Below are 24,289 nucleotides of genomic sequence, written 5' to 3' on the forward strand. Positions count from 1 at the left end.
ACTTTTTTTCAGGCAGCCGCAGGTAGAACAATGAATGCAACAATTTGATTGGTTGCTATGGGTTACTGCCCATGGGCAAATTTGCCCAGTGTTGATAACTGAGCCCCATTGTATTTTGGGGATTCATGGCTACAGCAGTCCGGACCCCACTGTTTAGGAATCACTTTAGGCATTTGTTTAGCGGTGTGTTTCCCTTGAGAATAAGAAGAAGCAATTCAAATTCTGATGACAGCTAGCTGATGCCTATGACTAAGTGCTAGGTAAGCATGAAACGCGTTAGGTGCCATAAGGGGTATTTTTGACTTTTTACTATGTGAAATAAACATATATTTTTTTATCTTTAAGCATGCTTTGGGATTATTTTTCAAACAGCTAGCTGATGGCAGCATACATTCTTGGGCTATTGGAGTCTCAAAATAGCATTGAAAAGATCAGTCAACCCATGGATATTGGGTCCTAGGACCGGGCAATGCTGCATTAATCCGCTCTTAGTATTTATAGGGTTTGCATTCCCTTTACATGTATTCTAATACACTCAGAAGAAAGCACCCAGGAACTTATGAAAAGACCTTGTACCTTTAAATATTCAAACTTTTGCGCCAAAACGCTATGAAGTCAGACGCGTCAAAAAAGTGCAGCGAACGCACGCTCAGAGAGGAGCAATACGTTTATTACATATACATATTGTATGAGCCACAGATTTTTCTAGGTCTCCTCTGACTGCATTGCATGAAACTGTTTTATTATAATCAAGCCCTTTAGTAATTAACCTGTGTGGACCCTGATAACAATTAGCTTATAAACAGCTTAAAGACATAGGAAAATATTTTTATATTGGTCTCTCTGCTGATGATCCACCAATGACAGCAAATGAATGTTTACCCAAAGTCTCACTCAACATCTCACTCAACATCTCACTCAACATCTCACTCAACTTGCTTTCAGACTAGTCTAAAAGGAATGTCTTCATCAGTAAACAGCTTTCACTCTTTACTTAGGCCCCATCCATAGCCTCAGGTGGGTGCACCACATATTTTAAAAATATATGTCATAACAAATTGAGAACATGTATCTATATTAAATCTATACGTTCTTTACACTATTTCCATCCCTTGTAGAGATTTTCAGGGCCTTACTGTGAGTAGATGTACAAGGTCCATGTTTGCTTCCAATGGAAGAGCAATGTTCTGCAACTGGATGAGCTCATTAATGTGATTAAACAGAGAGTGAAGCTTTGGCACATTGATTATACTGTCTTCCAGGTAGTCCGGCATAGCCACGTGTAGAGCAATAAGGTCCTTCAGGTGGACTCCCAGGATGGGAATCTTAAAGTTGGTGCACTCATTGTACACTCTCCGATAATTGTCATAATTCCTGCAGGAAGACAGCAGTTCTGTCATCTCATTCAGAACCTGAAAGGATAAAAACAACACAAACATTAACTGCCAGAATAACTTCATACAAACACACCAAAGCTCAGTTCTGGACTATCGAGTAGACAGAAGTGTTCCACGATTCATTTCATTGATTTTATATAAGGAGAAAGTTTTTTTCTATCACATTAAAGGAAATTCTATTTTTCATCACAGACTGAGCATTTAAGATGGAGGAAAGTCTACTTGCCCTTAAACCAGCTTTTAGGCTCAATATTTATAGATGAAATTGGTTGTTACGTTACCTTGTTGACATCAGGGGACACGTGTGAACTTGTATCCTTGAGCCTGGAGATGGAGCTGTGGCAAAGGCCCCCAATTAAGGCCATTAAGGTGTTGAAATTCTGAAGCTGATGCAGTTTCTGCATTAAAAGCAAAACAATACATGTTGAGCTGCACTCTTTCCATCTGGAGGGCCATCATCACAACAGTGGGCAAAAGAGTCCTATCGATAACAGCACTTTACCTGGGCTACATGGATGAACTTTGTCAGCACCTCGGCTCGGAGCTGGGGAGTTGGACGGCTCAGAACCATCAGTTGGACCCACTGGGAGATGCCATTGCACAGAGCAATGGAGCGTTCCATGATTGGATTGTCCTTCACACAGCCATTTACAATGTAGTTATGATAATCTGAAAACTGGGGGCAGGAATAACAGTGAGGCATAAAACAATTCTCAGGCAAAACATGTCTTTTATATGGCAAAAATAAAGCTGTTGCGTTGATTGAGTTTAAGATTGTTGACCATAGTGACATAAAAAAATTTCCCATGCAGGGACTGCCATTAAAATAGTATGAATATTTTGTAGCGGTGACTTCCGTATAGTGAACTAACTATAGTGAACTAACAACGGCCTGTTTTACTGACATCTTTTTGCTCTAGGTCTACAGGAAGAGCTCAGGATATGTTCCAGTGATCCTTATCTGTGCAAGTATTCACTAAGGGGCTGATTCACTAAGGGTCGAATATCGAGGGTTAATTAACCCTCGATATTCGACTAGGAGTTGAAATCCTTCGACTTCGAATATCGAAGTCGAAGGATTTAGCGCAAATACTGCGATCGTACGATCGAAGGATTATTCCTTCGATCGAACGATTAAATCCTTCGAATCGAACGATTCGGAGGATTTTAATCCAACGATCGAAGGAATATCCTTAGATCAAAAAAAATTAGGAAAGCCTATGGGGACCTTCCCCATAGGCTAACATTGACTTCGGTAGCTTTTAGATGGCGAACTAGGGGGTCGAAGTTTTTTTTAAAGAGACAGTACTTCGACTATCGAATTGTCGAATAGTCGAACGATTTTTAGTTCCTTCAATTTGAAGTCGTAGTCTTAGTTGAAGGTCGTAGTAGCCCATTTGATGGCCGAAGTAGCCCAAAAAACACTTCGAAATTCAAAGTTTTTTTTACTTCACTCGAATTTAGTGAATCGGCCCCTAACTGTCACATATAAACATGTAGAATGCTGGCGGAAATTGCTGTATACACCGAGAGTGGAAAGAAACAGGCAGAAACGTTTTGGGTTATCTATTGATAAACTACCAGCTGAAAGAATGAAACAAAGATTATATTACATAAAGTTTATTATAACTGTGAAGTGGCCACACAATGGAAGATATCACTTTGGCACCTTTATTATTATTATCATTATTAAGAAGCTAAAAACTCTGGCTCCCACTCAATTCTACACATGCCATTAGCCCAAAATGATTCATTGCATTTTATTTCTATAGCAGATAAGGGGGGATTGAGCTAATAAATGATCTCTGGATAATAATGCAACTTTACCCCCACCACAAGTACATGATAAGGGCATTGTTATTTGGAAAAAACTGTCAGGACTGATGGGAGGGTATGATATTATAATATAATAATAAACAGTTATTCCCATTTATGTATCCTTTTTTATAAGATAATAAGGGCTCCCTAACATCCAGAAAGGTTTGGACCTTGACCCAGTCGCCCTTCATTTATTGATGAGGTGAAGGTCCTGCTAAGGTTTTGCCATAATAGTAAAGGCAATATAATAATAGGTTATTGTGTATAATCTGTGTAAAACCTATTAGGTTCATTAATTCTTATTGGCTACATGCAGGTTCCACAGACCCACCCATCATGAAGAAACCTTTTATCTGTATATATAATATATGGACACCTATTATTGAGAAACAGCAGTAGGCTAAGGTGCCACCCATGTAAATAGATATTTCATAAATCCTTTTTGTTGACTAATAGGTTGAACTATAGATATTATGAAATAATAGGCTCTTTGAATGAAGGGAAAGCTCAAACTTTGCTCAACTGCAATCCCTTTAATGGTTATCCCGCCACCCAAAAATGCTTGTGTAGGGATGTGTAAAATAGCCACCCCTAGTATTATTGTCAGGCAGTCCCTCCATGTTACAGACACCTAACTGGGTCCTAAAATACAGTTGGGAGGGGTACTGTTTGCTCTTACTGTTTCTCACAGTGACCAGCAGATGGCACTGTGCTGGGATATAAAAGGCTCTGAAGCCATGCTTTCAGGGTCCATTTTGTGTTAGCTCTGACCTGAACAGGCAGGTAGAGCTCTGTGGAACCTAGACAGGTCAGGTCTAGTAAGAATAGGCTATTCACCATTATAGGTTACTCTAGGAGTAACAGATAGACAGGTTATTTAGCTGAGCAGCTCAAGGCTCCGACGAGGAGAGTTAGAGGGATTAAGATCCCGGGTACTAATAGCCCAGAAGTAGGGACTAAGTGTATAGGAACAGGGTAGATAGATTCCCCTCAGGTTCCACTTAGGGAAAAGGCTGAAAGCTGGTTGTACCTTTATTGCTGCTGATCTTGTCCTCTTGCCTGTGGGGACTAATATTGACCATATGGTGCTGTGAGTATTGCTTATTCAATGTGATGCAAATCCTGTCATGCTCTATTGTATACTCCACTGAGGATTGTGTATGTTCAATAAATCAGTTCATGTTTAAGTTATAAGAACCACTGGCGCCCAATTATTATACCCTTAATCCAGTTACAGTTGCACTGCACCCTGCCTCCAAACCGTTGCGTGGGCTCACTCCCTAAAATTACAGGTCTCATCCGGGGCACATTTATTGGGAGTGGAGCTCAATAGTGGTGTAAATAACACACAATTTACTATAGCGCTACACTTGTTTTTGAGAAGACCTGGCAGAGAAGGCTGAACAACAGGCTCAAGAAGAAAGAGAAGGAGGCACCAGAACACTCACAGATATTCTTCTGAAGGCTTTGAATTCCAGGTAGGTCAAGTGTTCAGCAAGTTCTTGCGGCTCCAAGTGGTCAAACAGCAGAGACACTTTCCTCTTCTTGCTGCAGTTGGGTTTGATTCTCTGTGTCAGTTTACAGGACCAGTCCCGTGAGTTTCTGAAAGTAAAACAATATTGGTTTGCCATGTGTTGGTGCAAGTTACAGCAGAAATCTGATTGGCTTGAAAAAGAAGGGAACATCTTGACCACTCACATCTGAGCAGTTTCAATCAAGCGCCAGTGTAACTCCTCCCCATGCGACCTCACAAGCTCCTGGAACTCTTCCATTGTCTGCCTGAGTTTTGTATCCATCTTGAACATGACCCAGAGTTCTGTGATCCAGTATCTAAACGCAATATTTAAAGAACCAATGAACAATAAGGGGGGACAAGAAGAGTCTATCTTAGCCAAGTAGATATAAAATACATCATTTAATAAATGTTTGTAAATGCTACCAGCCTATTGGTAACTATGGGTTATTCACATTTCAAATTTCTGCACCTTTAAATTATACTTCCCCTTTAAATATTTTAACAGGTCCAGCCAGAAACAAAAAGCAAGAGGCAATGATTCAATGGGAAGTTTTACTCACCTTATAAAGTAGCAGATCCTGAGACAGAAGGAAAAAGATCTGTTCTGCAGGGCGTCCTGATATGTGGGGATCATTAAGGAAATCATATAGCAAACAGGAACAACATTAAGGGGTATATTTATCAAGGGTGGAATTGCGAATTGAAAAAACTTCAAAATTCTAATTCAAAAAGACCAACCGAAATTAAGTCACAGTTTTTTTTTGGGTCGAATAGGTCTGTTTTCGATTGAATAGGTCCCTATTTGGCCAAATTCAAATCGTTCCAATCGGAGGAATAGCGCAATTGATCGAATTTGATTCAAAGTTTTTACCAAATGTGATCCCAATGTTATTAATAGGGAATAAAGATAAATATATAGGAAGGTCAGTGATCCCAATGTTATTAATAGGGAATAAAGATAAATATATAGGAAGGTCAGTGATATGCCCAATGTTATTAATAGGGAATAAAGATAAATATATAGGAAGGTCAGTGATCCCAATGTTATTAATAGGGAATAAAGATAAATATATAGGAAGGTCAGTGATCCCAATGTTATTAATAGGGAATAAAGATAAATATATAGGAAGGTCAGTGATATGCCCAATGTTATTAATAGGGAATAAAGATAAATATATAGGAAGGTCAGTGATCCCAATGTTATTAATAGGGAATAAAGATAAATATATAGGAAGGTCAGTGATCCCAATGTTATTAACAGGGAATAAAGATAAATATATAGGAAGGTCAGTGATACCAATGTTATTAATAGGGAATAAAGATAAATATATAGGAAGGTCAGTGATATGCCCAATGTTATTAATAGGGAATAAAGATAAATATATAGGAAGGTCAGTGATCCCAATGTTATTAATAGGGAATAAAGATAAATATATAGGAAGGTCAGTGATCCCAATGTTATTAATAGGGAATAAAGATAAATATATAGGAAGGTCAGTGATCCCAATGTTATTAATAGGGAATAAAGATAAATATATAGGAAGGTCAGTGATATGATCCCAATGTTATTAATAGGGAATAAAGATAAATATATAGGAAGGTCAGTGATATGATCCCAATGTTATTAATAGGGAATAAAGATAAATATATAGGAAGGTCAGTGATCCCAATGTTATTAATAGGGAATAAAGATAAATATATAGGAAGGTCAGTGATCCCAATGTTATTAATAGGGAATAAAGATAAATATATAGGAAGGTCAGTGATATGATCCCAATGTTATTAATAGGGAATAAAGATAAATATATAGGAAGGTCAGTGATATGATCCCAATGTTATTAATAGGGAATAAAGATAAATATATAGGAAGGTCAGTGATATGATCCCAATGTTATTACCCTTGCTAAGTGCCATAATATGAACAAATGCTAAATAATGTATTTCAGAGCTAGAGATTTCCCCATAACAGAACAATAAAACAAGCCAATGGGGTGATCAGATGGGATGATTTTCAGTCTCAGACAGAGTCAGGTAGGCCACTCAGAATGGTTTGCCAATGGCCACACACAAGGAGATGTTTAGTCAGATAGAAAACAGAAGGAGGCCATAGACGTAACAATTACCATCTTTCTTAGAAAAGATATTTCCAAGAATGATCATTCATTTCAATACACACGTGTAGAGCTGAATGGTCAGATATACATATAGAAACAATAGAATTCTACCTGTATCTGATGATTCAGCACTAACAATGGCCCATGTTTGGGTCCCTTCAAAATCAAAATTTTCCGTCCAGCCCGACCAATGAGCCGAGGCGACCAATATCGGTCGCCACTTTTCCCCCCATACACACACCAAATATTGTATGAAATATTGTACAATATTATCTGTGCATCTATGGTCACCTTTAGTCTTAGCAGCAAGTAAATCATCTGCCAACTGTCATTAGCCATGCGCTTCAGTGGGAAATGCTCCTCCTAAATTACCACTTTCCTCTCTCATTAAACACACTGGATTACAGTCACTAGTCCATAGTGGACGAAACTGAGACCAAACAAGTTTTTTGATCTTAAAGGGATACTGTCATGGGAAAACATGACAGTATCCCTGGGCAAACAGATTTTTTTATATTCAATTTTGAAATCTGACATGGGGCTAGACATATTGTCAATTTCCCAGCTGCCCCCAGTCATGTGACTTGTGCTCTGATAAACTTCCATCACTCTTTACTGCTGTACTGCAAGTTGGACTGATATCACCCCCCCCCCAGCAGCCAAACAACAGAACAATGGGAAGATAACCAGATAACAGCTCCCTAACACAAGATAACAGCTGCCTGGTAGATCTAAGAACAACACTCAATAGTAAAATCCAGGTCCCACTGAGACACATTCAGTTACATTGAGAAGGAAAAACAGCAGCCTGCCAGAAAGCATTTCTCTCCTAAAGTGCTGGCACAAGTCACATGACTGGGGGCAACTGGGAAATTGACAATATGTCTAGCCCCATGTCAGATTTTAAAATTGAATATAAAAAAATCTGTTTGCTCTTTTGAGAAATGGATTTCAGTGCAGAATTCTGCTGGAGTAGCACTATTAACTGATGTGTTTTGAAATAAAAACATGTTTTCTGATTACAGGATCCCTTTAATTAGCTGTAACATTATCTTGAGAGCAGGCATGTCTAACAGTTATTTCTTTACTGTTAATCAAAGGTGACTTTTTCGGTTCATTTAACAAAGGATATCGTGTCCTGAGCTTGAGGAGCAATTCTGTGGAGGGGATCAGGAAGCCGTGCATTGTCAGCATAATCTGCAGCAGCTCCTGGTTCTGACCCATATTGCCATCCAAATCTGGAATAAAAAGGGATAAAAAGGAAAATAAATATTACAGAGGGTATTAGCAGCCCTGTGCTTGTGACATGAAGCAGAGGTAGAAACAGTTCGGGCTGAAAGGAGAACTAAAGGGTAACTAAAGACGTAGGTAGAAATGTTGTACATGATGTTTTGTGCTTCTGTACCAGCCCAAGGCAACCACAGCCCTTTAGCAGTAAAGATCTGTGTCTCCAAAGATGCCCCAGTAGCTCCCCATCTTCTTTTCTGCTGATTCACTGATTCACATGCTCTGTGCTGCTGTCACTTACTGAGCTTAGGGAGCCACTCACAATATACAGTACACATAGAATAGAAATGTCACAATATAAGGCTTTATTTTAAATGCATCTTTTTTTTTTTTGTTGCAAATGTGAAAAAATGTCATCTTTTAGAAGGGATTGCAAATGTAAGGTCCACTTGAATGATTATGTTTGTTTATATATTATGATCAGCACCTTTATAGCAGCAAGGGAATCCCTGCAACAAGAATATAAGTGTCCAGGGAACGCATACCTCCCAACTGTCCCTTTTTTCGGAGGGACAGTCCCTCTTTTGACAGCTCAACCCGCAGTCCCTCATTTGTACTGGAAAGTCCCTCTTTTCTCTGCACTGAACAGCCAGAAAAAGAAACAAAGTTTCTCACTTAATTGGCTTTTAGCAGAGAGCCCAGAACAGCTAACAGGTGCAAATAAGATACTTTGTAACAATTTTGAGACACAAAAACACAGTTTAGATAAGAAGTATTTTCAAACTTTCATAACCTGCCAAATTTTGTAAAACAAACATGGTAATTAGGGGGTGTGGCCATAGAAATGGGTGTGGTCAAAAAATTGCTGCGCTACATGCGGAAAAAAAATTTTTGTCCCTCTTTTTACTTCCAAAATGTTGGGAGGTATGGGAATGGGCAACTTTGTAGATGCTGTGGGGCTACAACTCCCAGAATCTTTGCCGGGTGCAGGATAAAGGGTAACAATAAGAATTAATGTAAGTCCGAGCTATTTCTTCCTCCCTCTGCAAAATATCCATCAAGCCCCTAATCTCATCCGACTTGTGACTCCTCTGCACCTTTCCCACATTGATGTCTGTGCCGAGCCAAAGAGAAGGATTTGCCAGATAAAATGGCACTTTAGCAAATAATCTGTCGCTTGCTCAGAGCATCACGTCAATGAAAAGTAGATGAACGAGGCTTTTGCTCCATTTCGCTTCTGGGAGTTTTACAGCACATTGGCCGCTGCGTTTCCATTCGAAGTTGTTGTATTAATGAGGATTTAATTGCAATTTCCTCTGGAGCGGCAGACAATGGAGAATTGCCTTTGTCAATGTTCCTCCCACTTTTTCCAGCAATTGCCCCCCGGGGGTTTCCATCATTTTCAAAACCTCTTGGAAACACAAAGGGGCAAATTCAGTAACCTGCGGAGTTGCGCTAGCGCAGGCTTTGCCACACTTCTCCAGGCGTAGTTTCGCCAAGGTGCCGCTAATTCACTAAAATCCGAAGTTGCGCTCAGGGAGGCGAAAGGTAGCGATGTTGCGCTTGCGTTAATTCGTCAAGGAAAGCGCAGTTACGCTAGCGATGCCTAATTTGCATAAGGCGCCAAGTTAAAGTACATATGTTCCATATGTTAGGAAATGTAGGGGGGAACCTGGTTACCCAAAAAAATATTTACGAACCTACTATATGATGTAAGTAACAGAAGACTGAGGAAGATCTATTCACTCCAATGTACTTCTCCTGGTCTGAGCTGGTGACGGCAAGTCTGGCGAAAGAGGTAACGTTCAGTAAAATCCACATCTTAGTGAATTTGCGGAGTAACGTCCATTCGCCAGAGCGAAAATTCACCTGCCGTTAGAGCACGAATCCCCGCTAACGCCTGTCTCCTTCGCTAGCGAAGTGACGCCTCCTCTCGTTAGTAAATCGGTAAAGTCCCTGAAAACTGAATCTTCGACCAGCGTTAGTCACTTCGCCTCTTTAGTAACTCTGCCCCCTTGAGTTACATACACCCGACTTACTACATACAACTCATAATTACATACAACTCATACTTACATACAGGACCGCCATCAGAAATCGAAGGGCCCCATACGACAAAATTTCCTGGGCCCCCTGGGCTGCACCCACTGCAAGCCCCACCTACAGGTCCGCCCTCCCCACCCCACAGGTCCGCCCCCCACCACACAGTAAAAAAACAAAAAAAATATTGGTGGCTAGGGTTCCCACATGTTAAAGGAGAAGGAAAGGTTAAAACTAAGTAAGCCTTATCAGAAAGGTCTATATAAATATGCCAGTAAACCCCCAAAGTAATATTGCTCTGAGTCCTCTGTGAAAAGAAACATCACATTTCTTTCCTTCTATTGTGTACTCATGGGCTTCTGTATCAGACTAACTGTTTTCAGCTTAAACCTCATTGCCCTGGGCTTGAGCATGCTCAGTTTGCTCCTCTCCCCCCACCCCTCCCTTCTCTACTGTAATCTGAGCCCAGAGCAGGGAGAGGCTCAGGCAGGAAGTGATGTCACACCACATTAATACTGCAGCTCCTATTCTAAACAAACAGAGAGTTTCTAGAGCTTTTTACTCAGGTATGGTAAAACATTCTACAGAATAAATATAGTCTTATATCTTGCACTATTGCAGCTAATCTATTGGCAATAAAATACCTCCGTAGCTTTCCTTCTCCTTTAATAGAAAATAAAAAGATATTGGTGGTCAGGGCCCCCCATAAAAAACATTTGTGGTCAGGGCCCCCCATAAAAAAACATTTGTGGCCAGGGCCCCCCCCATTAAAAAATATTGGTGGCTAGGACCCCACATGAGAAAAAAAAATTGGTGGCCAAGGCCCCCCCCATTATGAGAAAATTGGTGGCCAGGGCCCCTTAAACGTCCATGCCTTCCCAAAGTCAGCAGATCTCAGAAAGATGGGGGGCCCGGCTAATCAAGTAAGTGTGGCGTGGCCGGGCCCCCCTTACCCTTGGGGCCCCCTACAACTCTCCCCCCTGTCCCCCCCTGATGGCTGCCCTGCTTACATACAACTCATAATTACATACAGAGTATATTACAGTAACATACTGTGGTTTGCTTGGCCTTTATTAGCATTAAGCTTTAATAAAAGAACTGCCCCAATCCCCTCAGGTGTGTGTTGTCTACTGCAGAGCACAGAAAGGTAAAAATAAATACTATAAAGACAAACATCTGTCTCAACTGCATTTAATAAGTAAATGTCTATGTTTCAACTTAAATACAAATCCAACTTAAGAACAAACCTACAGCCCCAATCTCGTATGTAACCTGGGGACTGTCTATATCTTCTTATTGCTCCTAAATCTACTTGAGGATGCTGGGAGTTGTCATTGGAAGCGCTGAAGGATATGAGGATGCTGGGAGTTGTCATTGGAAGCGCTGAAGGATATGAGGATGCTGGGAGTTGTCATTGGAAGCGCTGAAGGATATGAGGATGCTGGGAGTTGTCATTGGAAGCGCTGAAGGATATGAGGATGCTGGGAGTTGTCATTGGAAGCGCTGAAGGATATGAGGATGCTGGGAGTTGTCATTGGAAGCGCTGAAGGATATGAGGATGCTGGGAGTTGTCATTGGAAGCGCTGAAGGATATGAGGATGCTGGGAGTTGTCATTGGAAGCACTGAAGGATATGAGGATGCTGGGAGTTGTCATTGGAAGCACTGAAGGATATGAGGATGCTGGGAGTTGTCATTGGAAGCGCTGAAGGATATGAGGATGCTGGGAGTTGTTATTGGAAGCGCTGAAGGATATGAGGATGCTGGGAGTTGTCATTGGAAGCGCTGAAGGATATGAGGATGCTGGGAGTTGTCATTGGAAGCGCTGAAGGATATGAGGATGCTGGGAGTTGTCATTGGAAGCACTGAAGGATATGAGGATGCTGGGAGTTGTCATTGGAAGTGCTGAAGGATATGAGGATGCTGGGAGTTGTCATTGGAAGCACTGAAGGATATGAGGATGCTGGGAGTTGTCATTGGAAGCACTGAAGGATATGAGGATGCTGGGAGTTGTCATTGGAAGCACTGAAGGATATGAGGATGCTGGGAGTTGTCATTGGAAGCACTGAAGGATATGAGGATGCTGGGAGTTGTCATTGGAAGTGCTGAAGGATAGGGATCAAAGCAACTTACCAAAAGTCTGAATGCAAATCTGTATCAGCTCATCCAAGTTGGCTCCTTTAGAGAGTTTTCCAAGAGGCATCATCAGCCGTAAGGGAGAGACAAGGGGCACTTTATTGTGGGTGTTGGACTGGATGATCTGCTTCAGCTCCAGAGCCAGTTTGGGGATAGTGGAACAGCCATGAGCGGGTCGACTGAGGAAGAAACAAAGAGCGGGACTGAGTATCACAGAAACATTACTGGACAAAGCTCAGAGTTGAAACCAGGCCTGGACTGGGAGTCAAAATAGGCCCTGCCATTCCAAGTACACAGAGGCCCAAACAGCCCCCCACCAGCCCACTAAATACTGACTTTCTATGGAACCGTACAGCAGCCCCTCTGGCATTTGCCAGAATTCACAGATTGCCAGTCCGGGCCTGGTTGAAACGTATTGCGGAGCTTTACTCATTCACTTCATCTTCCTAAACCTTCATCACTGCAGCAAGTCATAATGTACTCAGTACTCATGTGCAAAATCTTACTGGTTTTAAAGGAGAACTAAAGCCTAACCAAAGAAGTAGGTAGAAATGTTGTACATGATGTTTTGTGCTTCTGTACCAGCCCAAGGCAACCACAGCCCTTTAGCAGTAAAGATCTGTGTCTCCAAAGATGCCCCAGTAGCTCCCCATCTTTTTTTCTGCCGATTCACTGATTCACATGCTCTGTGCTGCTGTCACTTACTGAGCTTAGGGAGCCACTCACAATATACAGTACACATAGAATAGAAATGTCACAATATAAGGCTGATTAGTAATTAATACACATAATTACTACATGGCAGCACAGAAACCAGTGCAATTAGCATCAGAATTGAATAATCAGCAAACCTGTAGCATCAGCTTATATTACAGCCAGGGAAGCTCATTTTCTGCTGGATAATTAGTGACGAGCCCTAAGCTTAGCTTCTCAACAGCCAATCAGAGCCCACTGAGCATGTGAGTGTCACAGACACTTTCCAAGATGGTGACCCCCTGTGACAAGATGGCTGCCCCTATGGCTACACAGCAGCTTGTTTATATAAACTATAGTAGTACTTATCTGTTATCTACTGTGTATCCTGTGCTTGAATGGCTGTCCCCATGGCTACACAGCAGCTTGTTTATATAAACTATAGTAGTACTTATCTGTTATCTACTGTGTATCCTGTGCTTGAATGGCTGTCCCCATGGCTACACAGCAGCTTGTTTATATAAACTATAGTAGTACTTATCTGTTATCTACTGTGTATCCTGTGCTTGAATGGCTGCCCCCATGGCTACACAGCAGCTTGTTTATATAAACTATAATAGTACTTATCTGTTATCTACTGTGTATCCTGTGCTTGAATGGCTGCCCCCATGGCTACACAGCAGCTTGTTTATATAAACTATAGTAGTACTTATCTGTTATCTACTGTGTATCCTGTGCTTGAATGCTTGCCCCCATGGCTACACAGCAGCTTGTTTATATAAACTATAGTAGTACTTATCTGTTATCTACTGTGTATCCTGTGCTTGAATGGCTGCCCCCATGGCTACACAGCAGCTTGTTTATATAAACTATAATAGTACTTATCTGTTATCTACTGTGTATCCTGTGCTTGAATGGCTGCCCCCATGGCTACACAGCAGCTTGTTTATATAAACTATAGTAGTACTTATCTGTTATCTACTGTGTATCCTGTGCTTGAATGGCTGCCCCCATGGCTACACAGCAGCTTGTTTACATAAACTATAGTAGTGTTTCTAAAGCAAATACACCGGTTGTTCCAGTGCAGGGCAACAGTAGATTCTATTTGATTAAATATTTTGCTGTTCCCATTACATTTGTGTAGGAGCTGCCATATTGGCACAGATTAAGCTTGAAAACTCTCCACAGATAAAGGAACAGCACCCCTAGTGGTTATTCAAAGATCATTGTTGCTTTTGATAAATACATTTTTCTTTTGACAAATACATCTCCACAAGTGTAATATATAGGGTAACCTATGAAAAGACATTCAGGGAAATGATTTTGTTTATGTAATTAAGTGCAGAAATTACATTCAATATACGGGAAGAACGAGAGACAACGCCTCAGTTCACTGTAACAAAGTGCAATATATTTACATATTAATTCCAGGAAGCCTGATAGAGAAATCCCAGTGCATTTACCTAATGATGGGGTGTCGCTTCTGTGGAAAGAATTGCACAGACACAGCAAGTCAATACCTGAACTGTATGTCCAACCTGTTTGCACGTGAGCTGTTGTTAAACTTCAACCCCCCACCTTGCACCCGCTCCGCAAGGGGAATATTGCACATCACTGTATAAAGAGCCTGAATTGTCTTCATTTTCCTAGAAATATTCAGTAAAACACGCTCTGCAACAAATGTTCAGTTGCGGAACTGCAACTAACATCTGTCTGTTGTCAAGGGATTTCCTTGAGGTCCTTGAGGTCACTCTATTAAACTCACCAGACATCATGTCTCTCTACATGCAGCAGTTGGGTGTCAGATATTCACTGACAGTTAGATCCAATATATCTTATAGGGGGGCTCCTTTTGCCTAGAAGATGTATTAGAGGTCACTCTATTAAACTCACCAGACATCATGTCTCTCTACATGCAGAATTTGTGCAAAAGGCAGTTATTTTGTTACATTTTGTTTGTACTGGAATCAGTTATTTGAGTGAGCTCAATACATCTGCTAGGAAAGGAGCCCCCCCTATAAGATATATTGGATCTAACTGTCAAACAAAATCGAACAAAATAACTGCCTTTTGCACAAATCCTGCATGTAGAGAGACATGATGTCTGGTGCGTTTAATAGAGTGAGCTCTGATACATCTTCTAGGCAAAAGGAGCCCCCCTATAAGATATATTGGATCTAACTGTCAAACAAAATCTAACAAAATAACTGCCTTTTGCACAAATTCTGCATGTAGAGAGACATGATGTCTGGTGAGTTTAATAGAGTGAGCTCTAATACATCTGCTAGGAAAGGAGCCCCCCTATAAGATATATTGGGTCAGTGAATATCTGACACCCAACTGCTGCATGAAGAGAGAATGAAGAGAAACAGATGCTGAGAGAGGAATAGTGAAGATAAACTTGATTATTTCAGAAACAATGCAGAATTTTGTATTTGTATTTAGAAATACAGTAAAAGCATCTATTCTCCTTTAAGGCACACGTTTAGTTACATCCATTGATACAGGAATCTGTGCAATGAAAGCTCCATTTTTATCATGCAATGTTGCAGCGGCATAATAACTATGGAGGAAACAGATTATAGGGGGACCCGCAGGGGAGGTGGCAGATGACTTGCAATGCAAAATTACAGATGGCCTCCGATTTTTTGGGAGATCACAGATGTCCCACAATTTTGGCCAAAATATAGATTTTCTGGGGGGACAAAGGCCCAGCTAGTCATGCTACTGCTACATTGTTTCAATAGTCATAGCCACCAGTGCAGAGATAACCCACAGACAGACAGACATGAATGCATTTAAAACAACTACAAATGTAAATGAATGTATATTGAAAGTTTCCTAAGAATTCCATTTTTTTCGTACTATATTGTTAAGGTTCACATGCAGGAAACAATTGTTATAATTCGGAATCAAAGTAGGAAGTATTAGGATTCAGGAATAGGCACAAGGCAACAATAACAGGAATAGAAAGAAAAGGCTTCCATGCCGTCAGAATACTTCAAGGGGAACAAAGTATTGTCCAACGCAATATTAGACAATTTTATCTGCACTTGGAGTTCAGGAGAGATCCCCATACGAGCTATGCAGAATGAATCTTAAAGGAACAGTTCAGTGTAAAAATAAAAACTGGGTAAATAGATAGGCTGTGCAAAATAAATAATGTATCTAATATAGTTAGTTAGGCAAAAATGTAATGTATAAAGGCTGGAGTGAGTGGATGTGTAACATAATAGCCAGAACACTACTTCCTGCTTTTCAGATCTCTAACTCTGAGTTAGTCAGTGACTATAAGGGAGGCCACATGGGACATAACATTCATCCTCTCCAGTTTCCAACACAACCAGACAAATAGGATGTGAACAAATCTGTGTATAATATATATAATATATAGATATGGAGCATGGGCAGACTCCTTGTGCCTTGATAACAAAAGCTTGTCTGTATAATATCAGAAGCCTGTCTGTATATCAGAAGTCTGTCTGTATAATGAGCAGAATGGGGGCAATTTACACAGCAGATCATTTGCTTTCTGACATTTGTTGCAACACGTTGGCTAAACCTTCTCATTCCTGCTGAATGTATAGAAAACAATTATTTTGCAGCACTGCAGTGAATTAGGTCAACACATGAAAAATTAAAGTGATGGAACCTTTATATAATGCGGCTCAAGGATAAATGGGGGCACAAACCCACCCACCGTATTTGCTTTGTGTATAAATAATATCCCCTCATATATATATATATATATATATACGTATAGGTGATCAGAATAAAGACATTATTACCAGTGAATATACAATGTCCCCTCCATATACTGTAAATGACTGGTGTCCTGGTCACTAGTGGGTATAGGAGTCAGTAGCCAATAAACAGGCTTGTGATAGTCAGAGGGCTAGTGGCCCAATTAACTAGTGCAGCTCAGTTAAGAAAGTGATGAGGATGTGAGCTTTATACAGAATATTAATATTCAGAATATTATAGAGAATATTATAGAGAATATTATAGAGAATATTAATATACAGAATATTATAGAGAATATTTTACAGAATGTTTATATACAGAATATAATAGAGAATATTATAGAGAATATTAATATACAGAATATAATAGAGAATATTATAGAGAATATTAATATACAGAATATTATAGAGAATATTATAGAGAATATTATAGAGTATTAATATATAGAATATTATACAGAATATTATACAGAATGTTAATATACAGAATATTATAGAGAATACTATAGAGAATATTATAGAGAATATTAATATTCGGAATATTATAGAGAATAGTATAGAGAATATTAATAGACAGAATATTATAGAGTCTATTATAGAGAATAGTATAGAGAATATTAATATACAGAATATTTTAGAGAATATTATACAGAATGTTAATATACAGAATATAATAGAGAATATTATAGAGAACATTAATATACAGAATATTATAGAGAATATTAATATCCAGAATATTATAGAGAATACTATAGAGAATATAATAGAGAATATTAATTTTCAGAATATTATAGAGAATATAATAGAGAATATTAATAGACAGACTATTACACAATAATGAAGTTACAGAGCAGATTATAAAGCCTCTGACTTACTTCTTTTTGCCGACACTTCCCATGATGAAGCCGGTAGAGGAGTCGTGAGAAGACGAGTGATATTTGGTATCCGCCGACCCCTGTCTGTATCCCATTCTGAAATGGGGGGCGGCGACTCCTCACTGTTCTGCAGCCAAACTCTCGTTCACTCCGCCGGTGTCCGACTCGTCTCTCATGGGCCCCTCTGCTGCTGCCGATAATTAGTCTCTCCCTCTAACAACTTTCTCTTTGTCTCATTTCTAATCGCTCAGTGAGAGACAGCGCGCCCCTCCCATCCGCCCCCTCTCCCTCTCGCTCCTCCCACACGATTAATCGCTGCAACATTAACCCTCGGCGATCAGTCGCAACGAGACACAATCGCACAGTCTGACGCCCTGTCTCTCACTAACTGTAGTCTCAGCCGAGTGTCTCACAACCCCAGCCCTCACATTCACCCTCTGACTTCTGATTAATATTAATGAGCAAATATATGTTGTCAGCTCTTGTGCAAATGTCATGTACCCACCCCCAAGGGGCAGGGCTCCGCCCACACACAAGTAATAAAAATCTATTGATGGTCAGGGCATCCCTTATAAATTAAAAACATTTTTTTTAAAAAAACATTGGTGTCAGGGGCTTATAGAGTATTAACCTAATACATTGGTGACAAGGGTTTAATAAAAATTTAAAAAAAACACACCTTGGTGTTCAGTCTTTTTTGTGGCGGATACTGATTGGTCAGTGCCTGGTAACCAATCAGTGGAAAACAAGAGAGCTGAAAAGCACTAGAGGTAAGTGCTCATAGCAACCTGGAGTCTGTACTTCTGATCATCCACTTTACTGGTAAACCATTATATTTATTGTATCTATTTTCCTGTGCCTTATATATAATATATAAATATATAAATATACACACAGTATATATTGAGTATATAGTGAGCTGCTCCCTCCCATTGCTGGTGACAGGGACAGACCATCATTATTGATTATGTTTTTGTATGAAGCAAAGTCACATACAAATTGTGCAGTTTATCAGACAATAGATACAGTTCCTGACCAATTCCTTATATTACAATTATGTTATATTATATTACATTATATTACATTAAAATTGGGAGAGTCGATGAATTACACAATCAATCCCAACTTTTTGCGGTTAATAAAGGGAGCGGTTGAAACAACGGACAACTTAAAAACCAAGGGGCAAATTCACTAAATCGCAAAGTGGCTAACGCTATTGAAAATTCGCCAGTGTGACGTCATTTCGTTGCTTCGCCGATTTACTAACGGGTGCTGGCGTAAATTCTCTAGTGAAGTGGACCTTCTCTAGCGCTACTTCACACCCTTACGCCAGGCGAAGTTGCGCTCTGGCGAAGGGACGACGTAACTCCGCTAATTCACTAACTTGCGCATTTAACTGACCGTTACCTCTTGCGCCAGACTTGACTTCGCCACCTCAGACCACACGAAGTGCAATAGAGTAGATAGGGATTGCTTCAAAAATAGTTGAAATTTTTCCCAAAAAACGTTGGCGTCTTTTCCTTTTTTAATGGTGATAGGCTGAAAAAGATTGGGGGTACCCTCCTTTCCCCCTACATTTTCTAACATATGGCACATAAACTATACAGTGGGCTCATGTGTAGGGCAATATAACAACTCTATTGTCTTTATTAAGGTTCCCTGCTAATTAGGCATCTCTAGCGTAACTTCGCTTTGCCTGATGAATTAACGCTAGCGCAACTTCCCTACCTTTCGCCTCCCTGAGCGCAATTTCGGATTTTAATGAAGCGAAGTGCGGCGAAGGCATCACTAGCACATTTTCGACGCTTAGTGAATTTGTCCCCAACATTTCTAATTGAGTGTCAGTCTAAAACCTACGATACGACTTTGAGATAATCGTTACCCTTCACCCCCCTTCCAGGCCTCTCCCCTGCAGCTTTGCAGCCGCTAAAGGGTTAAGAAACAACATTTTTCTCCTTTTATGCCAAGTTTGTGTTTCTCAGCAGCAGCAGCAGCAGCGTCGCACTTGTGTCTCACAGCAGTTGTAGAGGTGGGAAGTGACTGGAGATTTGTATCACAGGAGGAAGTGTCGTTTCCTACAATCACAACATTATTTTTAACAAAAGGAACTGACAAGCAACGTCTGCAGCGGAGGCTCTTGTTTCTCTCTCTTCTATTCACCCTGTGAGTCTCTGGCTTTGATGAACTACAAGTCACAGCATCCCCATGGCATTTAGCTGCAACAGAATGTCATACCTCCAACATTTTGGAAAGAAAAAGTGGGATAAAAAAGTTGGCGTGACCAGCGCAGTGATTTTTGGACCACATCCATTTTTTCCAGTTGTTACAGTTTTGCTAATGAAGGTGAATTGCGCTTTAAGCTGTGAGTGTAACTTCTCCCAAGGGACCTGTTATCTTATCATGAGTCAAGAGTCAAGAGTGAGTTTATTGTCATTTCATCCATATACGTTTGTACAGTACACAGTGAAAGGAAACAACGTTCCTCTAGGACAGGGGTCCCCAACCTTTTTTACCCATGAGCCACATTCAAATGTAAAAAGAGTTGGGGGGCAAGACAAAAATGAAAAAGTCCCTTGGGGTGCCAAATAAGGGTTGTGATTGGCTATTTGGTAGTTTTTATACAACTAAAACTTGTTTCCAAGCCTGGAATTCAAAAAAAGCACCTGCTTTGAGGCCACTGGGAGCAACATCCAAGGGGTTGGAGAGCAACATGTTACTCACGAGCTACTGGTTGGGGATCACTGCACTAGGACCCTGGTGCTACACACAACATAGATGTACCCGACAACAGACAAAAAGTGCAAGTGCAAAAAGATACAACTGGTGCAGGACAGGACAGTGCAGGGACAGGACAAGACACACTCAGCAGATGTAATATGTTAAGTAAATAAAGCTAAACGTCAGACATGATGGTGTATCATTGTGATATGACAGTAGTAAGGACATGATAAAGAACATGATAAAGTGCAGCTCATAGAGAACAATTGTATCCAATGGCTATTTATTTATACAATGGAGTACAGTGGTGTGTAACGTTGTGGTATATAGTAAGGTCAGATGGAGTGTGAGTGTGAGTGAGATCTGTCCAGTTCCTGAGTATTCAGGAGCCTTATGACGTGGGGGAAGAAACTGTTACACAGTCTGGTAGTGAGGGCCCTAATATTTCCGTACCTTTTTCCAGATGGCAGGAGTGTGAACAGTGAGTGTGAGGGGTGTGTTGGATCAGTCACAATGCTGGTGGCTTTACGGATGCAGTGAGTGGTGTAAATGTCCGGGATGGAAGGAAGAGAGACACCTATGATCTTCTCTGCTGTCTTCACTATCCTCTGTAGGGTCTTGTGCTCCATGACAGTGCAGTTCCAGGCCAGACAGTGATAGAGCTGCTCAGGATGCTCTCGATAGTCCCTCTGTAGAAGGTTGTGAGTAAGGAGGGTGGGAGATGGAATTTCCTCAGTTTGTGCAGGTAGTGGAGATGCTGTTGGGCTTTCTTGGCTAAGTAGCTGCTGTTGTGGGACCAGGTGAGGTTCTCCGCCAGGTGGACACCAAGGAATTTGGTGCTTTTCACAATCTCCACATTAGAGCCATCGATGTACAGGGGCAGGTGGTCACTCCTAGTCTTCCTAAAGTCAACAACCATCTCATTTGTTTTGTTCACATTGAGAGACCGGTTGTTGGCTCCTCATTAGTCTGATAAGCGCTGCACCTACTCTCTGTATGGGGACTCGTCATTATTGCTGATGAGACCCACCACAGTCGTGTAACTTTATGATGTGATTTGTCCTGTGTGTGGCTACACAGTCGTGCGTCAGCAGAGTGAACCGTAGAGGACTAAGCCTTGAGGGGCTCCGGTGCTCAGTGTGGTGGTTCTGGAGATTCTTATATTGTTACACTTACTTATTTGCTTATCTCAAAACTGTTACAAAAGTATCTTATCTGCTGCTCTGGCTGTTCAGGGCTCTCTCTACCAAAAGCCAATTAAGTTAGAAACGTTGTTTCTTTTTCTGGCTGTACAGAGAAAAACGGGACTTTCCAGTACAAACGATGGACTACAGGCTGAGCTGTCAAAAGCGGGACTGTCCCTCTAAAAACGGGACAGTTGGGAGGTATGGTCAATGCTTGTTCATCCTCTGGATAGAGTTGCAGGGTTAGCAGAAGACAAGGTTCCACTAGAGATATTTAAACTTTTGTTGGTATATTTGGGCGGTAATTTATAAAAGGGACAGCTGATGGGGTTAATGTGGCAACACGGGGGGGGTACAGATCTGTAAGCCTCATTTGAATAGAAAATAGAATGTCTACAGCTTACACTGAACGTTGGGGATCATTTGGGAACAAAGTTGATCGCTGGCCATAGAATGCACATTTCCCATTTCCCATTTCTAAAGGTAAAGCCAATTAACAGTCACAGATGTTCCTGAGTGGGAGTCATGAGCCTAAAGTTGCCCATATAAAGGCTGATAAAAGCCTCCAACTTGGCTCCTCCACATCGACTTAGTACCATAATGATCTTTGGTTGGTGCCTTCGGAACAGTCTGCCTGACCGATATATCTGGCTGAAAATTGGCCTGGTATCCACCACCTCCAGGCCAACCATCGTATCCACCCAATTTGGCTCTGCACAAGGGGACGGAATTAGGTACATATCTGACTCAGAGTCAGACTGGTGTGTCCAGGGCCCATTGGAACTGCAACATCAGGGGTCCCCATCGCAAACTCAAAGACCCCCCTCACTTTACACAGTCACAACAAGTCTGGCCAATCTCCAGCTACTCAGATATAATTTTCAGTGTTGCCTTTGCTTTCCCCAGCGAGCAGATCCGATAACAATTGCTTGTGTTGCATTGCTGCTGCTGTAAGGTGTCTCTGCAAGGTCAAGTGCACGGCGGGGCAAAATGCCTTCAGCTAATCAGAACATTCTATATGGCAGCTTCTCTTTACTTATTATATTTATGTATTATTATTTATGTATTATAACTGGCACAAGCAATCTAGGGATTGAAAGGAGCTTCCTGTGCTTGGAAAAGTGGAATTCCTAATGTTGATCTCATTCACGGAGTCTGGTTTCACTGTGTACAGACTATGAGCAAACACAGGCAACGTTTTCTTACAAATGGCTGCAAACACGAGCTGAGCAACAAAGAAGAGGAGAATAATTACAGTTACAATCTGCAAATTAATATTTCTATTTGACCATAGAAAAGAGATAGAATTGATTTAAAAAAATAGATATTAAGGATCCTATGTTATGATACTGTTTTTTGTTCTACACAAGGAATAATATTTGTCGATGTGTCTATTTTATTGCATTTCCCCAAAGGGATCTCAACTGGCCCTGAGTTATTTCCTGGAGCCCTAAGACTCCTGCCTGGCATTTATCCACTAGATTTCATATAAACACCTGGTTTCCCGGATACTGATAAAACCTGTTCCTTCCAATACGACGCTGCCTGGGTGCCGTCTGTAATAACTGGCAACGTGAGTTCTTGTTGTGCCCCTTCCATGAGTTGTATACACTTCTGTTAGCAAACGGGTGCGGAGACCTGGACTTTTACTCATGCCACCAAAGGAGATAAGGTTGACAAACATTCCAAGTTACTCCCCAAGATTCCACTCCTGGCAGTTTAATTTGGTGTCCCTAGAGCAGTGATCCCCAACCAGTGGCTCTGGTACAACTTGTTGCTCCTCAACCCCTTGGATGTTGCTCCCAGTGGCCTCAAAGCAGGAGCTTAGAGGCAAGTTTTGGTTGTATAAAAATCAGGTGTATTGCCAAACAGAGTCTCCTATTGGCTGCCAGTCCACATAGGGGCGACTAATGGTCAATAACAGCCCATAATTGGCTTTTTTATGCTTAGGTTGCTCTTAAACTCTTTTTTTGCATTTGAATGTGGCTCATGGGTAAAAAAAGGTTCAGGACCCCTGCCCTAGAGACTCTGAGAGTAATACATCCATCACTTTTGGAGAGAAGCTCACTACTCCATTGGTTTTATTATTATAAACATGTATAGCGAGTGAAAGTGCATCGTGCGTAGGCAGACGGGCCCTGAATTTGACGTTGACCTTGCAGGCATTGTTTGCCCAGTGTGTTCTTCAAACAACTGCCACCTAGCTGTGTGAGCTTGTTCACATTCTGTCTAAATATCAATAATAATACCGTCTCCAGAAACACCACCTGAGTTGTTGTTGTTGTTTTAAAAAAAATGCCAGGCAAAGGCAGGCCGCCACGCAGAGGCACTAGGGGCCGTGCTGCTATGCTATCCTGTGGCCCTAGGAAATTGCCCAGTTTTACAAAGGCAATTACCCTGATTTGCCCCAAACCCCTGTAGATAAAAGAGCAGAGAAAGAGCCGTGGAGTAGGAAGCACAAGGCAGGAGTGTGGGACAGAGATAAGATGCAGCCTGGGAAGGAATAAAAAGAGACATTCAGTTTCGACTCCTTTAAACTGTGCTGTGATTCACTTGAAATGCTCTACAGCCATTATGATTATTTTTCTGAATGCTTTGTGTAGGTGGTATCCAGCATGTCATTCCCACATGTATACGCCGATCGATGCCAGTTTAGGCTCAGAGAAAACAACAAGTTGCACATCGGGGACCGGCTTGTTGGGTCCAGTCCTATGTCTGTCCAAAAAACTCATGCACATTATCTCATTGGTTTCCTGGGAGAGAAGCAATGCCATTTAATGCCTTGATTTCAGAATTGGTAGTAGCTTATGTGTCTTTAAAGTAATATGCC

At 41.0% G+C, this 24,289-nt stretch overlaps 1 protein-coding gene across 2 annotated transcripts in view; it reads right to left on the reverse strand.

The window, feature by feature from the left end:
* The window catches only part of rasgrp1.S (RAS guanyl releasing protein 1 S homeolog), a 48,209-nt gene that overhangs the window by 10,264 nt on the left and 13,656 nt on the right, over nt 1–24,289 (reverse strand). The window contains exons 1-9 of one of the 2 annotated variants that reach the window (XM_018232206.2): nt 17,558–17,820; nt 12,244–12,425; nt 7,978–8,083; nt 5,292–5,354; nt 4,914–5,045; nt 4,664–4,817; nt 1,900–2,073; nt 1,679–1,795; nt 1,137–1,412 (exon numbers count right to left, since the gene is read on the reverse strand). In XM_018232206.2, coding sequence (XP_018087695.1) covers nt 1,137–1,412; nt 1,679–1,795; nt 1,900–2,073; nt 4,664–4,817; nt 4,914–5,045; nt 5,292–5,354; nt 7,978–8,083; nt 12,244–12,425; nt 17,558–17,652 — 1,299 coding nt within the window. In that variant the 5' untranslated portion in view covers nt 17,653–17,820. Of the gene's footprint in view, nt 1–1,136; nt 1,413–1,678; nt 1,796–1,899; nt 2,074–4,663; nt 4,818–4,913; nt 5,046–5,291; nt 5,355–7,977; nt 8,084–12,243; nt 12,426–17,557; nt 17,821–24,289 lie in introns of those variants that run through there. The other variant, XM_041574830.1, reaches the window with a different exon arrangement.

Source organism: Xenopus laevis, chromosome 8S, assembly GCF_017654675.1.
Source record: "Xenopus laevis strain J_2021 chromosome 8S, Xenopus_laevis_v10.1, whole genome shotgun sequence".
In the NCBI taxonomy this organism is placed as follows: Eukaryota; Metazoa; Chordata; class Amphibia; order Anura; family Pipidae; genus Xenopus; species Xenopus laevis.